The following is a 26,540-nucleotide window of genomic DNA, read 5'->3' as shown; positions in this document are numbered from 1 at the left end:
TTCTATGCTTGCTATCCATCTAGAATATGAGAGGGGTATTGCTCGTCTGGTGGTGGGGGGGGGGGTCAGGGTGTTGGAGATTTCAGGCCAGAGAGGAACAGGAAGTGGCTGTTTATTTTTCTCATTTCCTCTTTGAGGCTCCACTAGTGAGCCTGCTTCTTCCACTCCCTCTGCTTTTATGTCTGACACCAGCCTCGCATAGACTCATGTTGTCACACACACAAAGCATACGGCTGTAATGCACTAATAATCGACCTAAAGCCAGCCAAGCAAAGATGTATTCTGATCATAGTTGGAAGTCTTGCAGTTTTATCTTTTATTGTTCCATTTGTTTACATACGAGGAGGGTATTATACTTAAAGTATAGATCACACTGTATTTATCTTATTTTAGTCCGCTCAAAACAGCAGAAATGGTCTTGGACCTCAACATGCGTAGTGATGCGCTGCCACTCTGGTGACGATCCATGTATTTCGTGGTAATGGCTATAAATCGGTAGAATTTCTGCGGGGCAGAACCCGGCGCCCACACTATCCATTTAACCGCTCGGGCTCAGCTCGTTGGCATGAGCGGTGACGCTGCCAGGGGGGTGGGTGCTGTGGACCGTTCTCAATGCCTCTTTAGTTGACCGACTGTCCTCCACATAACGCTTCTATTATATGGAAATATTCTGCCATCTCTCCGTGGCGCCCCGACCTCGGTGCCCCCTCTCTCGCCTTTGGACCCCTCACATGGAAACTAATTTGGCTCTCTCAAGTGGGGCTATTGTTTTGGCTGCTGAGCGAAAGCCCAAGTGAAACGTACAGTTACAATCTCGCCGGCATTTTCTTTTGTTTTTTTCTTCCCCCTCTTCCTCAATCCTAGTCTTCTTTTTCCATGGGAATCCCAGGGCCTTATATGGTCGTCCTCAGTAGCAGAGGCTGTGTGTGCGCATGCGTGTAGTCTGGTTACAGCTCCCAACAGGGCTCATCTAGCGGAGGGACCCAGCTGGTCGCCCTGCAGCGCTCTAACCCCCCCCCCCCCCCTCGTACCCTCTGGCCTCATGAACCCTGCCAAAAGCACAGGAGCTGTGAGCTCTTTGTCTCAGGCGTAAACACACACAGATGTACACCTTTCAGAATGAACATTCACACTAAAGTCTCACAGTTATAGATTTTAATGGTAGTTCCATTTCCAATAGCGTGTTCACTTTCTCACCACGTCTTTCATTGTCTGGGCTGATTTTGTCTAAACGCAGACGCGTAAAGCACTCATACTTGCATGCAGGCGGTAAGAAGGAATTCCTTTTGTGGAAGTGGCTGCGCGCCTCTGAGCCGATGACGTAGCCCAGCGAGGAGTGGCCAGAGCGCTGCAGCCTGAAGCGCCCCAAGGCTAGGAGTATTACTTATCTGGGAATTTCTCCACTGGTATGCTCGTCCAGGGCCGTGCTGCTTACTAGGCTTGGGTGGTTGCAGACAGATGTTGTACTACTATAGAGAGGCCAGCTCTGAGCTCCAGAGGAGGCTGCTTTGTTGTCCACACTGTTTCTTTATATGGGAGAAAATGGGTCTTTATTCCTTTTTTGAGGAAAAGCAAGTGCTGTGGAACTAAGCTTTATTGTGGAAGCCCTCAGCGAACAAGCCTCTCCATGTTGTACATGTTTGAGTAACCTTATATCACAATACCCAGATCATGTTTTGGCTTTACTGACTATCATCCATCTCACTACAGACGTGTTACTGAGAGTGACCGTATTCAATGACTGAGCGCCACAAACGAAATTCCATCGGCAAATAAAGGCTGGATACCATGAGGGAACATGGGGTGGAAAGGTTTGTCAGTCAAGGGTGATATAGTGGCCGTGCCCCATCGTCATTAAATAGTAGAATATCTGCACAATGGGCTTAGCCGGCTGCCTGTGTCTGTCTCTCGCTCTCGGCAGTAAAAATAATGCAGGAGCCGCAAGCGGAGCTTTTCTGCAGCTCGAGTTGGCCATCTGAGGGTGCTACTAAAGGAAGTCAAGGAGGGGAGGGGTCTTCAAGTCTCTCCTTGATGTGGAGTGCTGCTAAATTAAGCTCGGAGCTCTCCGCCCGATTGCCCAGGAGATAATAAATCTACTCTTTTATACACACACGGTAGCTTTACCCCTTCACCAAGAATACTGTCTTTTTAAAGTGTTTACTTGTCGAAGTAACCTTTTTTTTCTTGACATTTCTACATGTTATTCACACATTAGATACAGTTTTGGGTGATTGGCTTAAAAACACCACATCGGCTCTTGTATTTATGTTAACTACACTGTGTTTCTATTGATTTAAATCTGAGATTATAAGTCAGTGGCACCCGCATAATCGCACCAGAAATCTCTGCTTTTTGTTGCCAGAAAAGGTCATGAGAATCGCTCCAGTAACAGCTAGAAGTCATGTTTAGAAACAAAGATGGCACCTCGAGATGCTCCTTAGTGGCTTTTTTGATGTTTCCTCACAGTGGTTTGCTGTTTGCGCTGCCTTCAGGGGCCATCCGAGCAACCCCCGTGTGCTTTAAAATGAAGCCTTTTCTCTATTTATTTATGTTACTTACAAAAGCCTGACGAGGCCTGAACTCATGTTCTCTTTTTTTTGGGCTTTGTTGTCGAGGCAGCAGACCGGCCTCCTTTCTGAGGTGCACGTCATGGGTGCATTTTTTTATTTTTTTATTGTTTTTGGCTTAGCTTATCTTCTTTGCAGCGCTAGCAGGGAGTCGGGCTTGAGTTCTGTACATATTATTTCAGGATTAGACCGGTGCATATGATGGACACTGTATTGTTTCTGTCCTAATCTTCTCTATTTTTATCCCCACTGGCTTCAAACGGGTTTATTAAGTTAATCTCTTGGTGGTTTCTATATTCGTCCCCGGTTAACTGATGTGTGACGCTTTATTTATCGTTTTGTCTCGGGAACTTGTTACCCGAGTGCAGCTCTACTCGTTTAAAACATTTTGCTTCAAAACAAGTCAACATGAGAAACTGTCGAGTTATCTGCGTTTATGACTACTGTTGAAATGCAAAGGTGAGGCCTGATTGCATGTTGATGAACAGTCTGTTTCCCGGTTGTAAGGCCAGTATGTGTGTCGTGTTTCCTTTATGTGCTTTACATGCTTTACATAAATACTATCTGGCTGGTGATGGGTTTCTTTTTCTTTCAAAAAGTGCCACTGGAGGACTTTTGTCTTTTGACTGTCCGGTGACGTCTGGCTGATGTTTATCTTACACCAGCTCATAAACACAGACACATTCCTTGATTGAGAGTCCATGTTTTTGAGAAGAACATGGTAGGAGCAGTTCTGTATCGTGAAATACGACGCTAAGCAGTCAGTCACACTCTCACGGATCAAAAAGTCTCCGTGGAAGCTTTGCAGAAGAGCCTGCTACACTGTACTGTACTGTTCTACAAAAACAACTTTAGATAGCCTGTGGTGTTGTTTCTGCTTTACAGCGCTGGATTAAAGTGAATCTAACTACGAAGTCTGTTAAATGTGACAATTCTCTCTCAAGCCTCAAGGAAAACATATTAATGATGGCTTCTTTATTTCACAATGTGCATTAAACTCAATCCAAAGGACCTTCATGTGTCCATTGATTAGGTTAGTTGTGGATTTTTTTTGTTTTGTAAACTTCCCAGAAGCCCCAGCTTCCATTAGGGAGGTCCTTCTGATCAGAAAGGGCTTCAAGGACTCATCCTGTCCTCCTGGTTGGCAAACTGACAGCACAGTACACATAAAGAGATCTCTAACACTCTGCAGCCTTATGGTGGTTAGCAAGTCACTACTTCTGTCTCTTTGTCAATGCAGCTACTGTGGCGTTCTCAGGTCTACTGTATGTGTAACGTTGTGACTCAAAGCATGAATTAAAATCATCCATGCACATGTGAAGCAGACATTGGTGTCGTAAGAGTAAGAATCAACCCAAATTGTTTTCAGAATGATGACGTGGACGTAAACTGCAACTTGACGGTAACTCTAGTTCACACGGCGCAGTGCCGTCCGTCTTATTGCCGTGATGCTTTACGCTCTTCTCACGCACACCTGCCAAACGGGTTTAAATGGCAACATGTCTGCTCGAGCAGTGAGTCACAACATGTCTGAATGTTTCTCTACGAGTGCAGCTCCTACATGCTGATCGTGATTGTGTGAGACGCGGGATTAAGTCCACGATGTTTCTTAATTAGTAGTCCGATCCCCCTCCGCTACTCTGCCTGCTGCCCGATATCTGGCATTTTGTCTGTGTAGCTGTATATATGAACCATGGCGGCGAGTGTGGGGTTGTAAAAGCCTCTGCTGCCCCCTTACATCACCTGTCAGCCACACACAATCGCAGCCATTAAGGGATTACCTTTGTTGGGCTCCTGATGGCTGCTGGGAGGAGCCAGGCTGGTGACGCAATGCAGAGGGAGGTCACAGCCAACGCTGCTGCGTTCGCCTTAAGGGGCTTGTTTCCATTCCTGGATCAGACTTTGAAGCGGTAATAAGTGTGTGGAGAATGACTGAGGGGGAGGGTTTAGATGAGGACCGGTTTCAAATGAGAGGCAGAAAGCTGCAGCAATCCATGTTTTTAAGGAAAAGTCAGTTTAAATGTAAAAGGTGCCCGATGCACAAATTCAAGGCGGACTGTATGTTGCCCTGCATCACCTGATACATACTTGTATCGTTATTTCACATCTCAAAAGGAAGTGGAATGAAATATAATGAATATCTGGAAGGCAGACTTGGCATGAATGTGACGGTGAAAAATAACCATCATATCGAGTTAAACCGATACGATGTAGTGGCCGACCCTGTTTGGAAGACTCTGCTGTCCCGGTACTTTATTTGAACCACAGGTCTGCCTTTGCTGACGTTCCCAAAGTGTGGACTTGGATGGCGGACCACAAGCTGCCATGTGTTGGCACAGGGCAGCCGCATCATTTGCACTTGATGGTGACGTCCACCTAACAAACTCCCAGAGGGTGACATTTCACCAGCGACGAGAGCTGCAGACGGCTGCACTTTCAAAGCAATATGTTGCGTTGCTGTGTTCCTCCTTGCATTAAAGTCAGATGAACACGGTCTGTTAACAAGTTCATCTGCACCTGGAGGAACTCTGTGCCTGAGCGCACACACACACACGCACTGTCAGATAAGCTCAGTGAGGCCTTTTGCAGGCGCTCCTCAGCTCTGGCCATGTACGGCGCTCTAAACAGCCCAAATTTGGACAAGGATTCCAGCCAGAAAGTCGTGTGACCCGAACGTGAGGCCGCTGTGTGTTCATGTGTAGCTAGCAACCCCAGGGGAGCGAGCGAGACAGTCCAGGCACAGTGTTCTAGTGATGATGGGGGGGGGGCAACAACGTTTGGTGTTGATATCGCTAAATGGTGTTACCTGTTCATGTTGTGAGAATACAGATTGTTTTCCTCTTGAAGACTGATTAAATGCACAACAGAAACGCACAGTACGCCCGCCCCGGTGCAAATTCTGTTTCATAATGTCTGTAAAATCACAACATCTCCCACTTCATTCGTCAGAGAATCTTAAAATAGATTCCTCCCACTTGCAGCTGCTATTTATTTCTGTGGGCATCATTGTCATCAGTCATATACGCTGTGGTTTGCTGCACAGAAGGCTTTCAGAAAATGGTTTAACGACATTCTTGATGGTGTGAAGAACATTAGACATTGTGCATGCTAAGCGCCCACTTCTGTTGTCTTCTGGTCCCCTTCGGTGACACTTTGGCATGACGTGTTTGTGGGTGGTCTGCTAGCTTTCAATCCAGTGTGTTGACTTCCTTTTGAATGTCCGATGTTATTTACATTAAGGGAAATCTGAGATCTGTAGCTTGTCCCCAGCACCAGCGACTGGCAGAGCTCCTCATGATTATGATGGATTTAAATAAAGAGGACAAACTCTGGGGGCAAGATGTCAAATAAAGCCTTTTTTGACTTTCGCATACCCACAGATGTGGATTAATTTAAGTGCTTCATCAGCTGCTCGGTGTAAAGAGAAGAGACGCCCGACATGTTTGGTTATTTCAGACATTTTTTGATTGATCACACGTAAGAAACTATTCGGCTAATCTGCAAAGCTCAGCGCTGAACTAAAAGCAGTCTTTGAAAGTGTTTAAAATTCAAATCGCTTACTTTTTTTTGCAAAAGTGCACACTGCACCTCAACGGCTCCATCAGCAGTACTACGTTATGTGGTATTTCAAGCACCCTGGCTATGTGCAGGCATTTTTGGGAGAACGCTCCGACTGCCAAAAATTCCTCAACAATTCGGGACGCACGAGGCAATCTATCAGGCAATGCAAGCTAACTATAGCACACGGCATCACACTAACACAAACTCATGTGCATGTACACACACGCATTAGCCATTAGCCTTACTCCTCTCCTCTATTTCCTTCTTTCAGGCATGCATAGACGACAATGTTGACATGGTGACTTTCCTGGTGGAGCACGGCGCCGGCATCAACCAGCCGGACAATGAGGGCTGGATCCCCCTACACGCTGCAGCCTCCTGCGGATACCTGGACATAGCGGAGTGAGTATTGAGAAGTTTAACAACCCAGTTCAAGCCGTTTCTAAGAAGCAGCAGCAGCATCTGTTTCATCAGGTTTCTGCAAACTCACCCTTACATCCTGTTTTGTATCGTTTATTCTCAGAAAGCTTGTAAAGCTGTTTCAGTTCAGACTGCGTGAGAATGACTGAGGGGTAAGGTTCATCTGCCATACACGGTCATGTGGATTGTCAAGCACAAAGTGACACGAGGGCTGAACATGTGGAGGCTCCAGCACGCAGCGCTATAATCCCATATTTGTGACGGGAGCAGCGGCTCATTTGGAGGCCCAGACGCGCTGTGTTAGAGTTATGTAATCAAATATGGAGACATCGGGCCACCGTATCTGGGACGGCGCTCTATAGAGTTGTACTGTAGTATTTTCTTGCCCCTGGTCCTTCGTCAGGTAAGACGGCTGCTCGTAGGGCACCGAACACAACACACAGATGTTATCAGAGGGTCTTTGAACAGGCTGAAGGAGCTCCGTCGTACTCATTGTTCAGCATGTTGGGAGTGTGCTGTGACCTGCTTTACTTCTGTGTTACATTACAGGAACCGGAAAACGTAACGCGTGCAACTGGATGTAAGAAGATAAACTTTATAGTAGTTGCAAAGCAAATTTCTGCATGGTGTTTGTAACTAACCTTTTGAGCAATAATGCAAAGAAATTATGTTTCACAAAATGTCGATATTTTAGTGTTAACTTCTCAAACCCTGCAAGTTTGTGTGCAGCAGGCCTCTTGAACACAACACTGGGCTAGTATTACAGAAAACAAGACGTTTCTTGTGTCTCATAATGAATGAAAAGGTCAAGTGGTCGGCCTGATACGGGTAATGGAGAAATCATGTCATGGAGGGAAAACCCGTCAACGAGATGTGGGTGGTGAGCGCCCAGCAGCTCCCAGCATCCTCGTTCACAGTAACGGGAACTCCGGAGCGGGACTCTTAAGCCCTCGCTGTCACCACAGCCATCTAATGCTAGGGTTGGTTAAGAATCCCACAGTGGGGCTACACGCCACAGAACCATCAGTCCAAGTAGAGTTCACCCGAAATAGGCAGAATAGAAAGTCCAGTCAAGGAGATGTTAAGTCATAAGCACTGAGCCCGTTTCAAGTGGTCAAATGACAAGGGCCCGAGTCTCACCGCAGCTTTAACTAGAAGCAGCTGAAGTCCAGATGTTGGAGTCTTGAATCTCTGCTGGGGGCAGACAAAGATATAAAGGGTTAAATCGCTGTGTTAAATGTGTGTTTTGGTTGTCTGCTGTTATTTAAAGGGTTTTATGGTTCAACTCCTGGTCTGTGAATGGCCATGCAGACACAGACTTTGGAGATGAGCTAGTTGATGCTCAATTCCTGGGTAGCAATGAATGCTTCGATTGCATCTGCAGCTTTGTACTTCAAGACGAAGTGGAGAGCAGTAAACATCCATGCCACACACCGGTCTGGATCACGGTTCAGTCGCCCTCATTTTAAAATTTCTTTTATTGAGCTCCTGTCCTTCAACTGTTTCCTCAGCAGTTGAAGGAAGTGACGGTTGCCTCTACCTCCTCCTTTCCCTTGGTTCAAAACCTAAAACGTGTGTATTATTGTTGTTGCAGGTATCTCATCAGCCAGGGTGCCAGTGTAGGAGTTGTGAACAGTGAAGGAGAGACGCCTCTGGACATCGCTGAAGAGGAGGCGATGGAGGAGCTCCTTCAGAATGAGATCAACAGACAAGGTACCGTATTAAAGACTAAACTTCCGGGTCGTCCTTCCCTCCCAGCGCAGAAATGCTTCCATGGAAAAGTATGTAAATGGCAGCATACATAGCTGGTCTGGGCCCGATGTGTGTTTCATGCACTTACGAGTGTGTTGTCAAATGGAATCGGAGTTCAGTCACCTGCTGCTATTCATTTTTTTCCCCTCCGCTTGCTTGCTTGAATACAACTTACATAATCTGGAAAAAGTGGCGCAGTGACTCATGTGATGATTCGAAACTGAGAAGTATTTTGTATTTTGTGCCGGGGGGCATTCTTGAGACGATGAAAGGCCCTCCTCTAGGGGCCACGCTCGGACGTGTAAACTGGCCCCGGGCCAGAGGGGTGCTCCTCTGCTCACTGATAAAGGTCGGCTGGCTTATTACCCTTCTCTGTGGCACCATCTTAAAGCAATCTTTACGTTCTCTCTCTTTTACCACAGCATGCTGCGTTTTATAACCTCGGCCCTCGATAGTTTACAGTAAGGTGTTCAATGCAATGTCTAAACCAGTCATCTAAGCCCCATCTAGTAGTATGTGATAGGCTTTTACTGTGGGTCAGAAGATGCACAGACTCTATTCTATTCACACTGTTTTAAGAGTATTGTGCGTTAGTGTTTGCTGTCTAGTATCTCCGGCAACCTTTGACAAACATGCTTTCTGTGAGCCGGGAGTCCCAGTGTTTTCAAAGCACATGGCACCGGTGCTGCTTTGCATGTTGCGCTCCTCCTCCCTTGTTGCATAACGACAGCTAGACATGCACCCGGCCCAACCTCGAACATCACGGCCAGCGGCGGCTGTCTGCTTTAATTTGCCGGAACGAAGGAGCTGCCCGGTTCTAGAGAGTCTGCACGCTACCTCCTCTTCAGTAACTGGTGCAGAAGAACAAATGTTCATAGACTTCTAATGTGTGCTTGTTGCGTATTAAACTGCTTTCGAGTTTAAAAAAAACAAACACTGAAGAGTGTATTTGCGCTGCTCCTCCTGACCTCGGGGCATCTGCAGACAATCCACAGCTCAGTTCTCTCTGTGCGAGAGGTAGCAGGCGGCATTATGCAACTAGCTGTTGTGTAACGCTTCTGTGTGATTGCAATGTGGTTTCTCCTCTCAAAGAGACACCAGTCATGAGGTTAAACTTGTTAGCGAGTGGCCCCCTTGGCAGAGACGACCTCTCGATCCCATCCTTGGCCCCGATTAGGTAAAGTAGCTCCGAGTAGTTTCCTCTTGGCGCAGAATAAAACAATTAGTTTTCTTTTGTTTATTTCTAAAAAGCCAGCATCTCTTTCTATATTTCTGTAGGTATTTCATTCTTTTACTGTAGGTTTATTGTCGGTAAGGTGACTGAAGAGGCGAGGTCCTTTTTTGGTCTGTTGGATTTTCTCTTTATCGTCTCATGTGGAAGATGTGCTGTTCTCCTTATAAAAACTCAACTTTGAACGGCTGCCAACGCTTCCACTCTTCTTGTTCTGTAGTTCTACTTAGAGGCCGTTAGGCTCCTGCTTTTTATCGACCCAGTGTGGGTGCTACGTCCCAAGAGATCACGGGACGCTGGCCTACCTGCCAGCTCCCATCGCCTGCTCTGAGGAAGTCTGGGTTCAGCTTCCTCCGTAGCATGTATGCACTGCGTTTTCATTTCTTGTTAAAGTGTCTTAAATGTTTGAGATGAAACTTTTAACCCAGTCAAACATGAACTCGGACACCGAGTCATCTTCTTGGACTTCAGCCCACTAATGAGCACGTCCGGTTTCAAACGAGCCCGAATATTACGCTTCCAGGGCTCAATTCAAGCCTGCGTTGGAAGGTGGATTCTACTGATATTTAACACTTGTAGGTGAAATTCTAAGAGCAAAAGCTCTTCATAGCAGGTGTCCTGGTGACTCTGTTTGGGAACCAAGCGTCCTCTTCTTGCCGAACAGATTCCTGCTCCTCTCCAGCTAGCATCGGCTGAAGTTCTCCTCTGCTTGCACTTTTTTTATTGAAGCCAAATGTGCAGCAGACACGGATGTCCTGTTTCATTGGTTCAAAAAGCTCGAGGCAATCTTGAAGCTTCCTAGAGTGTCACGGAAATAAGCGATGATGCATCCTTAGGGAGGAGGAGGAGGAGGAGGGGGGGGGGGGTAGAACAAACACCCGTAAGATCAGCTGAAGTCTTGGCTCGTCCGTGAATCTCTGTTTACGTAGCTCAACACAGTTAACACTCAGCTGACGAGTCAGCGACTCCTGCAGCGGTGCGTTCAGGCCCGTCTCGTGTTCCAGCCAGGTGTCAACAAGACAATACAGGCCTGTTTGCCTTTGCATGCAGCTTAAAGCGCAGACATATTGACCCACTTCACTGGATGAGGCCTGTGTTTTTACAGACGTTATTTCAGAGGAAAATTGACAGAAGTTTGGCACAAGACTTTATTTGCTGAGTGCTCTACAGCACCCTCTAGTGTTTCTAGAATAATGTCACGGCTTCAACGTCAATAAAAGCACAAAGGTTCATGGGTTCCCTGTTCTCTACTGTAATCCATAGTCTCATATTAATGTGATGTATTCCAAACACCTTTACCGTAATAAGACTTTATTAACTCCTCGATGCGATTGTTGATGGTCTGGGTCCAGTGTTGCAGCGTGCTCCCTCGGTAGCGGGTAATCCTTCGATGCCCCTCTGACGGTTCCTTTCTCCCCCGTCTCTCACCAGGGGTGGACATCGAGGCGGCCCGGAAAGAGGAGGAGCGGGTCATGCTGAGGGACGCCCGGCAGTGGCTCAACAGCGGCCAGATCCAAGACAGCCGGCACACCAAGTCCGGCGGAACGGCGCTCCACGTAGCTGCTGCGAAGGGATACGTGGAGGTTTTAAAGTAAGCGCGATGGCTCTTTGTGTGCTTGTTGTTGCATGAAGCCTTTACTGTTTGCTGCGTTGTATAAATACTATTTACAGGCCTAGCATCGCGTGTTTTCTTTGCTAACGCCAAACATATCTTGGTCTCTGCTCTGATGCGTTCTTCCGGCATCCTCTCTGTGGGCTGCCCATAGATAGCTCTAAGATCTCTGATGTTTAGCGCCGCTCCAGTGTACAAGACGGGGATGTAAATGTTTCCCCCCTCACGCACTTCTTAAAGCCTGGACGCTGTCAGCGCCTTGAAACAAGACAAGATTTGCAAATTCTAACACGTTTTTGTTCCCTCTCTCTTTCTCTTCCACTCCGTCGTTTCTCAGGCTTTTAATCCAAACAGGGTATGATGTAAATATTAAGGACTACGATGGCTGGACTCCTCTACATGCGTCGGCACACTGGGGCAAAGAGGAGGCCTGTAGGATACTGGTGGAGAATCTATGTGACATGGACCTCATCAATAAAATGGTGAGGAACTGTCATGAGGCCCGTCATCGAGTGCTGTGCAGTCTATATTTTAGATAACTTTTGTTTTATTTCGTTCCCTCAGGGCCAGACAGCTTTTGACGTAGCAGACGAAGATGTTCTTGGATACTTAGAAGAACTGCAAAAGAAACAGAATCTGGTAAGTCAATGTGGCTGGTGACTTCTATCTGCACACGACAATGCTGTCCTGTTGTTTTAACAGTGGATAAAGTTCTGTTAACATTTTCACTCATTCGTTGTAAGATTGTTCGCCTTGCTGCGGTTTCCTCTGTTAGAATTGCTTTGTTCTCTTTATTCCAGCTGATAGGCGACAAGAAAGACGTTAAGAAATCTCCTTTGATTGAAACGACAACCACCGGGGACAACAACCAATCACTGAAGCCGCTCAAGAGGTAAATAGTTTGATGGTGGAGAAATAATCAACGGAAATGGCCCACTAAATGGGTTTTATGATTATTAAGGCAACGACGGCACAGGCATAAGTGAAAGTTTTGATATTTTATATTGTATCTGTGACTTTGACTTGTGTTTTCTCTTGCTGTTCCAGAAATACTGCACCACACTGATGCTGTGGTTCTGTACTGATGGTGTTTAAATGTGTGTGTGTGTGTGTGTGTTGCAGCAAAGAAACTGTGCTTCTGGAGCCAGAGAAGATCGCCCCACGCATCGAGACCTCTGAACCGGAGAAGGTGGATGAAGGAGAGGAGGGCAAGAAGGACGAATCGAGCTGCTCCAGTGAGGAAGAGGACGACGAGGATTCAGAGTCGGAGACGGAAGCAGGTACAGCGTGTGTGTGTGTGTGACATTTATTTTAGACTGCAGTAAATCCGGTCTGCAGCCTGAGCATATCCCATAATTCTCACGGAGCATGTTTTCATTAGAACACGTCTCATTTTCTTTTCTTTCTGATCCCTCCAGACAAGAGCAAGCCGTCGGCGTCGGTGAGCAACAGCACGACGCCCGCCCCGACCGGCATCACCGTGTCGCCTCCAACCAGCCCAACCAACCAGGTGACAACCCCCACTTCACCGGTAAATAAGGTGCGACCCGGTGGACGAGTGTTCAGCATCCCACCCTGCGCAGACAGCTGTCGCATTGCTGCCATTAAAACAAAAAAACAGACGGATCTCACTCAAAGTAGCAGCTGATTGGTTTTAGAAATGAATTTGGATGCTGCAGCACAGCCGTGATGTAACCACGTCACTGTTCTCCCCTCAAACCGCTTCAAGTAGTGCCTCAGCTTTGCTGCTCTGAGACGTGTTGCTGCCTCATTCTGTACACAAATCAGTGAAATTCACCATCTATTTAGTTTTCCTCCCCATTGAACACAAACCTAATTTCACAGTCGGCTGACGTTGCTGTAAATGAGTTTGCAGTTCAGACTCCAGGCCAGAAATAGTTCCCCGCTTGTGATATGTTCTCTGTGTTTCGGTACACTGAGCACACACGGCTAACAAATGTCACGGAGGCCCCGAGAATGACATTTACGACTAATTGACGGTGGCGTTCAACAAACATGGCACCGGGCTGCATGAATGGTGTCAACAGTTTACTATAAGACTGTTAGGAAACCAGGAGGCCGGAGAGGGTTTGTTGTTAGGAATAGAACATAGCAGTGTTCTCCCACTCTTGAGTCTGCTGCCCTCTGCTGGCAGAATGAGGCCAAGCAGTTAACCAAAGTGAACCTGGTGACTTCTTCCAAGGGAATGTCTGCTTCATAAGTCCACACGTTGAAACAAATACTTAATGTGACATAGTGTTTACTGATAATAAAAATACGCTTTATTTGCGTAGCATAAAATGCAGCTCAAAGTGCGTCACAAGAGAAACAAATCAATAAAACATGTATTTAATAACGGGGGACACAAGGAGCAAAAGCAATAAAATAGACAATATAGGACAATACTAAGTTGTTCTTGTTTTTTTCTATACGATCAACAGAAGTGGCTTGTCTTATTTGTCATGGGAGTTTGTTCTAAACTCAAACAGAAAGCTACTTTGAAGTATTTTGTGTGGCCAAAGTTAACATTTGGAACTAAAAGCTAAACCCCTGAATAGAAGCCCTGACAGTCAGTGACTGCAGCCTAAAGAGGAGGGTTCCTTTACGGCTTTCTCTCTCTGAACCGGCACCGTTTAGTCAACGTCCTGCGATCAATGGCCGCCTCTCCAAGACTCTCTAAATGTGTTCTTTTATTTCTGCTTCTATTCTCGCAACGATCTCCTTGTTTCCAGTCCTGCTTTGAAGCCTCGTGCTCACACATCACAATGTCTTCTTGTCTAACAAGAGTGCGAATAAACATGAACAACATCCAGGTTTTGACACTACCAAATGTCACTTATTCCAACTGGTTTGGCAGTAAGCATTGTGTGGTGTGACTACGCCTTTAAAACAAAGATCTGTCCTTGCCGTAAAGTTTGTTTCTTCTTCTGTTGCTGCTTCTGTCTTACTCTGGCTTTTTCTCTGTGTCGACCTCCTCCCTGCCCTCCCCTTCTCTCTGCGTCTTTCCTCACCCCTGGGCTCTTGTCTCGGTCGGCTTTAGTTTGATTGCGTTACTCCCCTCATGCCTGTGGCGGAGCCAGGCTGTCCTGCATTGTGGCGTCAAGGCTTGCGCAAAACTGGCATTTCTCTAGCGCCCAAAAAAACTATGGTGAGGCATTGGTGTGCACCAGAGTTGTTCTCTCATCCCACATGCACCTGTGCACTGACTCTAACCGCCCCGGTGATGCTGACTTTCACTCCTCAGCCCCACATGCTGTTGTTTTCACACAAAAAAGGACTGTCCTGGTTGTGCTCTCACCGTGTGTCTGTGTTTTGTTTACTGTGTGCATCGATTCTTAAAGAAATTGTAATTTGTTGCCAGAACTGAAAACTATCAAAATCAAAATCTGAAGGGTTTTAGTTGCGCGACATAATTATCATATTTTGAGGATTGCACTCACTCTGAAATAACCTTTAGTCCGGTAGTCGTGGATGTGATCTCCGAACTGGCATGTCCTCTTAATGGTCTCCTCTTTGCAGCCCCTGGAGATTAATCCAAACCGTTTCTCACCTGGTTGACTTTTGTGTTCCTCACTCAACGTGACTAACATAACCTCTTCGCACTACTTTCAACGGTTACTTTGCACACTAAAACCCGCCGTCGCTTCCTCCCTCTCAGCCCACTCAGCCTGCTGGAAAGGTCTCGACGAAAGTGGAGGAGGAGAGGAAGGACGAGTCTCCGGCGTCGTGGCGGCTGGGTTTGAGGAAGACGGGCAGCTACGGGGCGCTGGCCGAGATCACCGCCACCAAGGAGGCTCAGCGGGAGAAGGACACGGCCGGGGTGATGCGCTCGGCCTCGAGCCCTCGCCTCTCCTCCTCTCTGGACAACAAAGAGAAAGAGAAGGTCAACTCATTGTATAGAATATAAAATGTCTTCTAGCCATAATGAGCTTCTTTTCTTCCCACATGTGTATGTATTTGAAAAGGAATAAATCCTCCATCCTAGCTACTTTTTAATGATAAAACAAATTTTCCATAACGTAGATCCTTTTTTCTTTTTTGTCTCTCTGTCTGCAGGAAAAGGATAAAGGAACCCGTCTCGCCTACGTGGCCCCCACCATCCCCAGGAGACTCGCCAGTACTTCAGACATTGACGAGAAGGAGAACAGGTGAAACTGTGGCTCTGCGCAAACATGCATTGGCACTAGCGCCCCCTGCTGCCCACTGCTATGTGTTGCAGGCAATAGGCCTCTGCGGCCCTGAAAACTGCCTTTAGTTCGGTTGTTACGTTGGGCAGCGCTGGATTTGTACACGTCTCCAGTATCTGTTTGGGGAAGCCTGAGGTTCTATTGTAGCTTGTGCTTCCCCAGGGACTCCACTGCTCTGATACGCAGCGGCTCGTACACCCGGCGGCGCTGGGACGACGACCTGAAGAACAGCGAAGGAAGCGCCTCCACCAACCGAACCCCCAGCTACCAGCGCAGGTTAGCCTCCGCTGCGATGCAAACCTCCACCCCTCATCTCATCGTCTGATCGCTGCTCCGTCCGATATGTTTACATCCGCTGTGAGGTTGAACTAAAGCCACTGCGTTGATAGTCGTTTATCAATCATCCGCAGTACATTTGGCTCGCTTTATGTCACCAGAGATATGTACGTACATGCTTCCATGCACAGCTGAGAAGGCTTTTCTCCGTCACTGCCGCAGAGTCTGTTGCATGACTGTACCTGTCCTGTCAGGTTGCTGTGCCACTGAGTTTGCAATGCATTACTCATTGCATTTTAACGAGCCTGTACACCTGTCTGACTCCCACATGAATCAAATTCATACAGTTGTTTGTGGCACAAAACCTAGACATGGACTTATGATGCATTCATGTCATGTGGGAAAAACATTTCAGCCATATTAATTCATTTAGTATCTCTTTAATTTACCAGTGACATGTGTGTTAACTGAACAAGGTGTTTGCAATCAAAAAATCTACAAAAACCTTTAATTCATGGAAACGTCTCTGTTGCTTTGATCCCCATATGACATGAATGCACCAACAGTTTGTCAAAGCTTGATAGTCTTAAAATATGTGTCTCTTGTACTATATCTGTGTTTGTGTGTGTGTGCGCCTCCACCGCTAACATGCCCTCTCTTCGCCCACCCGCCTGCCAACACGCCAGCACGTCCCACACGCTAGCACTAGGGCGGAGCGGCAGCACGCGGGACGTGCCAGCCAAGTCTTCGTCCACCTCCAGCTTGGACCCTAACACCTGTAACACTAAACCCTGGCAGCCACCCACCTCCCACTACCAGTCTTACAGCATTTACCGCAGGTACACCAGCCTCGCCCGGGGCCCTGCCCTCTGTCCTCTCTGACTGTGTGTCCCTGCTCCGCTGGAGGGCCCGCCATGTCTACAGTGTTGCATTCAATGTCCAAATGATTATTGGGAAAGGGATGGTTGTTTTGACTTTAAGAACCTTGGTTTTCTCTTAGTCTCCTGCAGTCACGATCTAGATATACTATGCAATAAGGGTGCTAATATCTAATTCATCCACTAATTATCTCGGCTTCCTGCTGACTCTGCATGTGTTTTTACGTCTGGACATTTTGTCCTCCAGCGGCTCTTTTGGCAGAAGACACGAGGACCTGAGTTCCTCGACCACCTCCTCCACGACGACCACCTCCTCATCCGTTACCTCGCCCACTGGCCATCGCGGCCTGCTCTCCAGCCTGGGCTCCTCCTCCACCCGGGCTGGCTCCACCAGTCTCACCAGCAGGTACACGAACGGCACCGCCATCAGCCGGACCTGGAAGAAGGAGATACCGTTCTTTCTGAAAATGCTTGTGTGTGTAAACAGGTACTGGTCAGAGGAGAGTGCTGAGAAGGAGAAGGAGAAGGAGTCTGCTGCAGTCATCCCCACGATGAACACCGGCTCCACTACGACCAGCACATCGACCACTACCACCAGCGCCATATCTACCACCACCACCACCACGGGCATCGTCACTGGCTCTGAGAGACGCCGGTAACACAAACACACTAGTCCTGTAGCATCGTGTCCTCCTTGTTCTGTGTCTCGTGAGTGATGTTGAACTCTGTGGGGAGGAGAGAGTTTGCATGAGTGCGATACTGTAGCCAAAGACGTTTGTATCCTCTGTCATCACAGGAAATCCTCGTCCACAAACCTTTCCTGACGTCGATATCTGCTTCACGTTACACAAAATGTACTTTAGGCACCTAAAAGAAAGGTTAAAGTGACTGTTTGTCATTATGGTCCGGTGGCATACTACCATACTCAACAACTACAATTGCCAGACGCATTGTGTTCATCCAGTTTGCCCATCTCAGCACTCATGATGCTCGAGTGTTTTTGCTCTTATTTTCAAAACGATTAACTGTGTGTGTGTGTGTGTGTGTGTGTTAGGTCATACCTGACGCCAGTGCGGGATGAGGAGTCAGAGTCCCAGAGGAAAGCTCGCTCCAGACAGGCTCGACAGTCAAGGAGGTCCACCCAGGTTAGTGAACCGATTATTACCAACACGTAAAGTGACAGCTTTCCACATCAGGATGACTGGTCTTCTTTTCTAATAAAGAACTATTTGAGACACGTTTTTATTTTTAAAACTAACCTTGTAAAGCACAAATCAGACGGATGGTTTTTATGAATAAGTCAGCAAATGTAGAGAATTCAGATTGTAAAGATGGTGCATTACTCTCTTCCTGCAGGGTGTGACTCTGACTGACCTGCAAGAGGCGGAGAAAACAATCGACAGGAGTCGCACCCCAAAGACCCGAGAGGAGGAGAAAGAGAAGCAGGACAAGGAGAAGCAGCAGGAGGAGAAGAAAGAGACGGAGGTCAAGGAAGACGATTACCGATCGAAGTACCGCAGCTTCGAAGAGGTACGTTTCTGTTACAGCCCAACCAATCACTGTATCGACGCCTTTAATCTACACCTTAAATATCTGAACTTCATCTCTCCTTACCAGCGCTACCGGCCTTCGTCTTCCTCCTCTACCTCGGCCATTTCCACAGTCAGCACTGCCTCCACCCCGTACACTAGCACCGCTTTGTCCTCCAGTTCCAGCTCCCTCAACAGGCCCAACAGTCTGACGGGCATCACCTCCTCCTATAGCCGTTCCTCCAGAGACACAGAAAAAGGTCTGTGCCTCTCCCCGTCCACATCCACCTCTGCAGCACCTCCTTCCTGACTGATCTATTCATCCGCTTTACATTCACTATGTAGATGATGGTGTTGTAAAACTTCTATCTGATCCGGTCTCTTTGTGTGTGCTGCTAAAGTGGTTAAAAGCCAGCTTTGGCGATCTTAAAGCTGGGGAGGGAAGTTCATTTTTGGCATCGTTTGGTAAAAAAATCCATAAAAACCTTTCAGCATATTGTAATTCAAGTGGTCTGAGAGAAAACTAGACATCTGCACCTTCTCTTGGCTCCGTGACGGGAGGCTTTGACCGATCGGAGACAGAACGCTCCTCTTGGCTGTTCTGCAAATGCAGATGTGCGTCACATTGTGAAAGCAGGATTTAACAAAATGGAAGACGGGACTTCACAACAACAAAAAAATCCGTCAATAAAAACCTGTTTTGATCTCAGAGACGGAGAGAAAACCGCTCGGTCCACATTCTCATGGGCAAAGTGCCACATGCTGATTAAGGGCCTCCAGACAGAGGGATTGGGTTGCGTTTAATATTAAGTCACTCCTCTTAACAAATAAACCCATGAAGCATCTCTGGGGAAACTGAAGGCAGAAGGAAACACTGACCTCTTTGTTCTCCCACGAACACGATGGCCTTTTATTTCCCCTCTGAACTCGAGCCAAGCCGAGTTGTTGTCCTCATCGTGTCTTTTGAAGTCAAGTCACTGCCTTGTTTGACGTGAACTTTTCCGTGTTTCGCTTTGAATTCCTGTTGGGATTGCTGTATGAGCGTTTGCACAATGTTGATGTCCAAATGCGCAAACTCCTGGTCTTCTCCTTTTTATTGAGGAGTTGACTCAAGATCTAATATTGTAGTACATGCTGTTACTGTACGTTTACACAGGCTGTCATCTCTTTATTCTGTCTTTCAATACGCTGTGATGTTGGTATCACGTGTGTTTGTTGACCTGCTGGCGTCTCTCCTCGATTGGACAGAAATAGACAAACGGGAGGAGGAGAAGGAGGGCGAGGACAAGTCTCAGCCTCGCTCCATCCGGGATCGCAGGCGGCCCCGTGAGAAGAGGCGCTCCACCGGCGTCTCCTTCTGGACCCAAGACGTAAGAGACTTTGGTCATCATAAGTATTAAAGCGCTCTTGATGAGGTGCAGCAGTTCATAACACTTTCCTCTCTTGATCAGCTGAAGGGCAACCCTTGTTCTCTGCGTTTTTAATTCCAGGGTGATGAAAATGACCCTGATCAGCTGTCCGACTCAGAGGAGGGCAGCACCAAGGGAGAGCCACAGGTAACTCTTCTCTCTCTCTCTCTCACACACACACACACACACGCGTGCGTGGAAAGTAGATCAAACTGACTTTTAAGCCCTCCAGCCAGAAGTCCTATTGCTTTTCTTCTGTGGCCCCGACCTCCGTTTGATTCTTGCCCTCCTTCATTTATTCTCCGTCCTGGTGCTTCCTCATGAAGTCGAGGCCAGGCAGGTCCAGTCCTCTTTGACATCCACTTCTCCTTCCTGTTCAGCTATGATTTCCTCCCCTCCCACTAATCTTCCCTTCTCACCGTCTGCAGCCTTTGATTTTCTTTTATTGTTGTTCCCTCGTCGTTTCCATCTTCTGCCGATTGTCCGGCTGCTGCAGTGACCTCGCAAACCAAAAGTGGCCTCAGCCGTAGATCAGTGGGTTTTAAAAACATGCAGACATACAAAGGCAAGGAAGTCTGGGTCACTGGGGTCAGACCACACACGAACATGTATTAGTGTGTGTGTGTGTGTGTGTGTGATGTTAATCAACATTAATCAGCCGCTTTCCTTTTTTTCTGTCTTACAGAGTGACAGATTGTCCAGGTATGTTTCCCCCCCTTCGTGTTATTCTGCTCTTTCTTATTACCTCCCGTGTGTTCTCTGTATTTCAAACGACCGCCTGTTGTTCCCGCTGCAGGAACGAGAGCACTTCATCGATAGATCGCAACGACATTCTCTTCAGCCGCGGCTACGGCGAGAGTCGGAGGACGTACTCGAGCCGACTGGACAGAGACGACGCCACTGACTACAAGAAGGTGTGTGAAACAAAGGTGAACCGATGCGTCTGCTCATTCCGGATCCTGGGTTTAATCCCAGCACCGGTACTGCGTAACCCCCAAAAACCCGTCTCACACGGCGCCTGTTGGATTTGCTGGTCTCCTCCCATCAGCTCTACGAGCAGATCTTAGCTGAGAACGAGAAGTTGAAGGCCCAGTTACGTGACACAGACGTGGATTTGGCGGACTTGAAGCGACAACTAGAGAAGGCCACGCAGGTACACCGAGCTCTCTCTGCGTCAGCTGGTCAGTATCGATGATGAGGCGATTTAGGATTCCTGAGAACTGTTTCTTTCTCATTGCAGAGGCAGGAACGCTATGCCGACCGATCACAGCTTGAGATGGAGAAAAGGGTAACGACAGTTTAATAAGCTCGATGACAAATGTCCTTTTGTTTGGTAACACTATGCACTGACGATGTGTATAACTTCTGTCTCTCAAAAGTAAACCTAGAACTCAGAAGTCCTTGTGTTCTTTTTGATAAATCCGCCATGCTTCAAACATGCTGGTGACACTTACAATGGGTTTATGTCTGAAGGTAACAAGCAGGCCCCAATATCATCTGGGTAGTGGTATGATCTTAACCTGACTCTCTGTATCGGTCTGCTCTCTGCTGCTGGCTGTCACATGTAGTCGGGGGGTCAAAGGGACTTCCTCCCTCCTCGCCACCCAGAACACCGCCAACTTCTCTCTCACCTGTTTAAAGCCTCTGAGGCAGCGTGTGGTCACCTCTTCTCTCTTATTTTGTTCTTTTCATGTGTGTTTATCTCAATTCATGCAGGAAGTAGAACAATTGTAGGCTGTTGATTTGCTGTGCATGTGTTTTTTTGTCTCACTCGTTCAGTAATAATGCTGACGTCTTCAGCTGCAGAGCTGTGTAGCCGTGAAACCACAACCAACCCATCCATTACTCTTAAAACGCATTTAAAGCTGCTACAAGGAACTTTAATTCCGTGTTGATTTTGGCGGCCCCTGTGGACAAAAGCGGTAGTGTTCCCGAACACCGGACTCTCTTTAGGAAACCTCATTTTACTCCAGCGGGGTCTGACAGTCTATTCCTCTCAGTTCTGGTTCTCCCGTGCCTCGCAGATCTGGGTCTGGCCCCTTCTGCTGGAGTCGGCGCTGACGAAGTTTCTGGAGAACCTGTAAATGGTTTAGTCTGACTTTTGCGGGTTATCGGACGGTGATGGGCATTAAAAATCAGGAGATATAAACCCAGTCTTCTCCTGTAGGTCATACAGAGGCATCGGTATTAAACTGAGACCGTTCCAACCAGTTAAACGTTCCTTGTAGTAACTTTAAGACCATCCTCCATTTGTCTTCAAGACTTTTTATAAGACAAGAATGTCATTTTTTTTTTTTTGTCGTTCAAAAAAGACATTCTGACCGCCCTGTCCATGGATCATGTCTTGAACATATCAATTATAAATTCACTGAATACTTAAGTCTGTTGCTTGCAGACGCCTCACAAGACGTGTGTGTGTGCTACCGCTACACCCTCACCATCTTCCCCCACCTTATTCAACGCAGTGTGTAGAGGCTGCACCACCGTGTGTGGAGGCTGCACCACCGTGTGTGGAGGCTGCACCGCCGTGTGTGTGGAGGCTGCACCGCCGTGTGTGTGGAGGCTGCACCGCCGTGTGTGTGGAGGCTGCACCGCCGTGTGTGTGGAGGCTGCACCGCCGTGTGTGTGGAGGCTGCACCGCCGTGTGTGTGGAGGCTGCACCGCCGTGTGTGTGGAGGCTGCACCGCCGTGTGTGGAGGCTGCACCGCCGTGTGTGGAGGCTGCACCGCCGTGTGTGGAGGCTGCACCGCCGTGTGTGTGGAGGCTGCACCACCGTGTGCTTTCTGCTGATCGTCTCCGTGAGATAGTCCCGAGTTTTAACCGCTCTGCTCTCCGCCCCGCAGGAAAGAAGAGCTCTAGAAAGGAAGATTTCTGAGATGGAGGAGGAACTTAAGGTACCACACACACACAGTCACACGTTGTATTCTCTTCATGTGCAGTTGGGTTGAAGACATTTCCATTAGTGGAGTCAGGATCACAGCTAGTGTGTAGGTGGTACTTGTGAATTCCAACATAGTGCTAACAGCTGTCCCTTACGTCTCAGTGTCCCCTTCTATAGAAGTATAGAATTTCCCTTGAGATATTCTGTGTACATGTGGTCTGTTTATTTAGGAGCTATTAATAACGGTATTGGTATGAAATGGCTGATAAAGAAAGTAAAGCTGCAACAGTCATCGACTACGTTATTCGGTTTAGTTTTGAACCCAAACTACCGTATTGGCCTGAACACAGCGTTTAGTGTTCTGCCCGTACGGCCCCTCGCCTCGGTCCCCATGCTGCACTCCTTGTCTACCTGCTAAATGTGCATCTCTTACTCTGCTCAGGTCAGCTGTTCTAATCCGTGTTGACATGACATTTAAGCTCTTCTGTTGATGCGGCCAATTAGAGGTTCTTTTGTTTTTTTGTCTTAGGAGGACAGATTAAATTCTAGTAAGCGAGTGTTGTTCCCGTCGCTGTGATAACGAAGTGTTTATTCTCCGGCAGCTGGCTGATCTTATCAGTGTCACTTTCCCGTTTCTAGCATCAGGCTGAACCGGAAAGCTCTTAATCATTCCGTCTGTTTCCAAAATCTGTCCCCATTTTTCTAACAATCTCCCTCTTCTGTCTTCCTCCTCCTCCTCCTCGGCCCCTCTGCTCTGTTAATTTCTACTGTCCTGTCTTTCATTAAACCTCTTCTCTCCAAATTTGTTGAAATATGTTCCTCTTCTGCCATTCTTTCTCTCCTCTCTGCCTCCTCTCCCCCTCTCTCTCTCACTTTGTTTTCTTTGTGTTGTGGTTGTTGTTTCCCCCCCCCCCCCCCCCCCCCTGCAGAACCTCCCCCAGGTAAAGCAGGTTCAGGCCCTGCGGCAGGTTAAGGAGCGGCTGCAGGCTGAGAACCGGGCCCTGTCCCGAGTGTTGGCAAAGCTCTCGCAGTCCGCCTGCAGCCAGCTGCCCACCGTCGACCTCTAAGCTACGTCCGTCTGTCCACCACCACCACCTCCTCCTCCTCTTTCTGCCTCACCTTCCCCCTCCCCAAACCCCATTCTTCTCACGCTCCATTCGTGCTCTGCCCGCACCGATAGACAGGCAGGTGCCCAGCCGCTCAACCACCTCTGGTTTTGTAAACCTTCAGCCCCCTCTGCCTCCCCAGAGCTTTTGGTTTTCAGATTGGGGAGGGTGTTTTTTTTTGTTTTTAGTTCTTACAACAGGACACTCTCCTTCTACAGAACAGTATCTAAAAACATCCTAAACCAACATGGTGGCTGAAACAAGCCCCGGGTAAGTCTGTCAGCTGTCTGAGCTGACTCCACTGAATCAGAGTTTGCTGTAAAGGAAAGTGTCCTCTGTAGTTTCTCGTTGTGACGCTTCCATCAGAGGGAGCTCACGTGTTCAGTTTGGCTTGTTCTGGCTTCTTTGCATGAACTGGCTTCCCTGTAAATCTTCAGAGACTGAAACTTCATTTATTTTTTTCCTTTCTTTACTCCCCAAATTTTTTTTATTTGACAGATGACGTCAACAAATATAAAAGTGAGCTGCATGGAGCGACGGCAGTGTCTGATCAGCATCACGTATAAAGTAGCTCTACGTCACAACATGAATGTCTAAGCTAGCGGTTGATCGTCATCTGTGTTAAATGAGTTTGTTTTTAAGGGGCCTGAATTCTCTTGTTGAGTGTCAGTGTTGATCGTGATTTTTCTACTGAAAGTTGTCGTCATCACAGCATCTGTAGATTCTTCTTTAAAGAAGAGCAAAACACCAGTTCACATAGTAAAGTCTGTAATCGAGTAGACTTAAAGTCACACCGGTGCACAAATAGGTGGATTTTTCAGTCTTTTCAAGTCTTATTCTAACGGTAAACCTTGGATACTATGGAACCCGGCAGGTTGAGGAGAGATGCCTTCTGCTCTTAAATTACTTACAATAATCTCATCTTGACATGCTTAAGGGATGTTCCCAGATGTTGTTTAACGAGCTACGGAAATCTGACGCATATCCAAGGTCCTCAGATTCAACAGAGATCTGCATTGAATCCACGTGTTTCATTCAGATTAGCGTCTCTTCGGTGGAGCCCAGAGGCACCCACCTGTCACTCAAAGGGGCCCGTAACTCATCAGAACTTTATGCCTTAATATGATGTAAACGGATGAGTTTATATTAGAAAGTTCATTCCCGTGCAGTTGTCATGAAGGAAGATATCGGCGATAGACCAAACAGTTTTTCTACCAACGTGTAAACATGTGAAGTTGGGTCTGTTGGGAGTTTTGGGGCCATTTTTACAGGAACATTGGCTTCATTTTTCAGCACTTTGGTTCCACTACAAAGCTGTAAACAGTCTGTGCACACAAGTAGCCTCCAAAGCTGAAACAACATCCAATGTAGCATCACAACTGTACAATAGCGTGTTGAGGGTCTGTAATAAAATATTTATATGATCATATGACCAATCAAAGAGTGTCTCCTGCCACCCGCTGGGCTCTGAGATCCTATTCGACGATCCAAACGTGACTTTGTGTGTCTCTGCCGTGTTTAATGGCTGCTGGTGAGCAGCTGTTCAGATGCTGCATGGCTTCCTCCAGACCTTTGACCCGTGGTGTGCCCGCTTTTACTCGTTTTACTGAGAACCAGGAAGTGTTTTTTTTATTTTTTTTATTTTTTAAAGGGGAAAACAAAACATGAGAGATGCTGTGTGACTCCAAGATTGCAAGGCTGTAATTAACAGTTTGTGGCCTGACTGGTGTAACGACTCGGTGTATCAGTCGAGACTTGTCTAAGCCTTCTCTCTCTCTCTCTCTGTGTGTGTGTGTGTGTGTGTGTCTCCTCCTCCCTTCCCTTGTTTCCTTTTTATTCCCTTTCAGATGCTCCCAGACTTGAAAGCAGACAACCAGAGACTAAAGGACGAGAACGGAGCACTCATTCGAGTCATTAGCAAGCTTTCCAAGTAGAAACAGACCCCCACCACCCTGACCCGCCCCGTCTCCTGCACCCCCTAGTCCCCCATGGCAGTGACGAATGGAATTGCACATTTAGATATTAATTGCAACAGACATCAGAGACGAGACGGTTTTTTTGGTTCCTTTTTATCTCCTCTCAGCTCTTTATCTCCCTTTTGCTCCACCACCACCACAGCATCCATCCATCCCTCCACCTCCTCGACTATTCCCCACTTGATTGTGTGGCTGCTGTCCCGATAGAACCACTTGAGTTTACAGAGCAAAAGGAGAAAGGGTTGTGTGGTCGGCATGTAAAAGCATTGTGGGCGGGGAAGCCTGAACACTATTTAACCAATAAGCCTTAGTTGTACATAAAGAGAAAAACACTTGCAGCTCTCTTCTCTCTCTCAGCTATCACTGAAGAACAGATATTATCCAACACCTGATTTTATTTGTGCCACAATCTCTCTTTATTTTTTTGTTTCTCCTCCGTGTGTTGTGTGCTGTGCAGTCCCCCCCCCCCTCTCTCTCTCTTTAACCCTCAGAGTGCCACTTCTACCCCATATCGAATCCCCCCCCCCCCACACACACACACACCTACTTTTTGTTACCTCCGTGTCTTCCTCCAAGAGGGAAATTTTTTTTTTTGAAATCTCGCTTTAGCGAAAAGAGGCGGACCTGGTGGAATTTAAGCTTTCACTGTATGTGCAATATGCATTTTTCTTCTTTTTTTTATGCTTTAATGAGTCCATCACATGTAGGATTTTCACTCTTCCACCGCTTTCATCGCTCACCTTCCTCTTTTTTTTTTATTTTATTTTTTAAGTTTGTGGTGTAGTCCGTTTATACTCTGTATTTCTCACTTTGTTTTAGCAGGTACTGAGTGATGCTGTATATACCTGTATTTGTTTGAGACCAGCACATGGCATGCGTTTATGGTTCCCGTCTGTTACTATTAAAAGTATACAAATTCCAGAGGACGAAAAGGTGTGTTTTTAATTATTTTCTTTTATAGTCGTTGGACACAGTACAGTTAGAGCCTCTCTCTCCGACACGGGGCGGCTGGCAGGTGTTCAGTGCGTCTTCTTCTTCTTCTTTCCAGTTTAAAATAAGTGTTCACATAATTGTGAGATAAAGAAAATAATGGCTTCACTAAATTTCACTTTCGTTGTATTCAGTAACTTGGAAGAGTGCTGTTCATTTTGTTTC

General features: G+C 47.2%; 1 protein-coding gene across 7 annotated transcripts in view; it reads left to right on the top strand.

Moving 5' to 3' along the window:
• Positions 1-26,317, top strand: part of ppp1r12a (protein phosphatase 1, regulatory subunit 12A) — a 33,098-nt gene extending 6,781 nt beyond the window's left edge. Inside the window, exons 2-26 of one of the 7 annotated variants that reach the window (XM_079294655.1) lie at positions 6,400-6,530; positions 8,143-8,261; positions 10,963-11,122; positions 11,481-11,625; positions 11,708-11,782; positions 11,944-12,035; positions 12,266-12,423; positions 12,562-12,674; positions 14,802-15,026; positions 15,200-15,291; positions 15,493-15,606; positions 16,293-16,445; positions 16,732-16,890; positions 16,972-17,139; positions 17,539-17,629; positions 17,841-18,014; positions 18,102-18,273; positions 19,262-19,383; positions 19,504-19,569; positions 20,108-20,124; positions 20,219-20,336; positions 20,471-20,575; positions 20,663-20,710; positions 22,266-22,316; positions 25,257-26,317. In XM_079294655.1, the coding sequence (XP_079150781.1) occupies positions 6,400-6,530; positions 8,143-8,261; positions 10,963-11,122; positions 11,481-11,625; positions 11,708-11,782; positions 11,944-12,035; positions 12,266-12,423; positions 12,562-12,674; positions 14,802-15,026; positions 15,200-15,291; positions 15,493-15,606; positions 16,293-16,445; positions 16,732-16,890; positions 16,972-17,139; positions 17,539-17,629; positions 17,841-18,014; positions 18,102-18,273; positions 19,262-19,383; positions 19,504-19,569; positions 20,108-20,124; positions 20,219-20,336; positions 20,471-20,575; positions 20,663-20,710; positions 22,266-22,316; positions 25,257-25,343 (2,955 nt within the window). In that variant the 3' untranslated portion in view covers positions 25,344-26,317. Of the gene's footprint in view, positions 1-6,399; positions 6,531-8,142; positions 8,262-10,962; positions 11,123-11,480; positions 11,626-11,707; positions 11,783-11,943; positions 12,036-12,265; positions 12,424-12,561; positions 12,675-14,801; positions 15,027-15,199; positions 15,292-15,492; positions 15,607-16,292; positions 16,446-16,731; positions 16,891-16,971; positions 17,140-17,538; positions 17,630-17,840; positions 18,015-18,101; positions 18,274-19,261; positions 19,384-19,503; positions 19,570-20,107; positions 20,125-20,218; positions 20,352-20,470; positions 20,576-20,662; positions 20,711-22,265; positions 22,317-23,232 lie in introns of all 7 variants that reach the window. The other 6 variants (XM_079294654.1, XM_079294653.1, XM_079294652.1 and 3 more) reach the window with 6 other exon arrangements.
• The last annotated feature ends 223 nt before the right edge of the window (positions 26,318-26,540 follow it).

The sequence above is a fragment of the Melanostigma gelatinosum genome, assembly GCF_949748355.1.
Source record: "Melanostigma gelatinosum genome assembly, chromosome: 22".
Lineage (NCBI taxonomy): Eukaryota > Metazoa > Chordata > Actinopteri > Perciformes > Zoarcidae > Melanostigma > Melanostigma gelatinosum.
The sequence above is the reverse complement of the archived record's forward strand: the minus strand, read 5'-3'. Positions and strand labels throughout refer to the sequence as shown.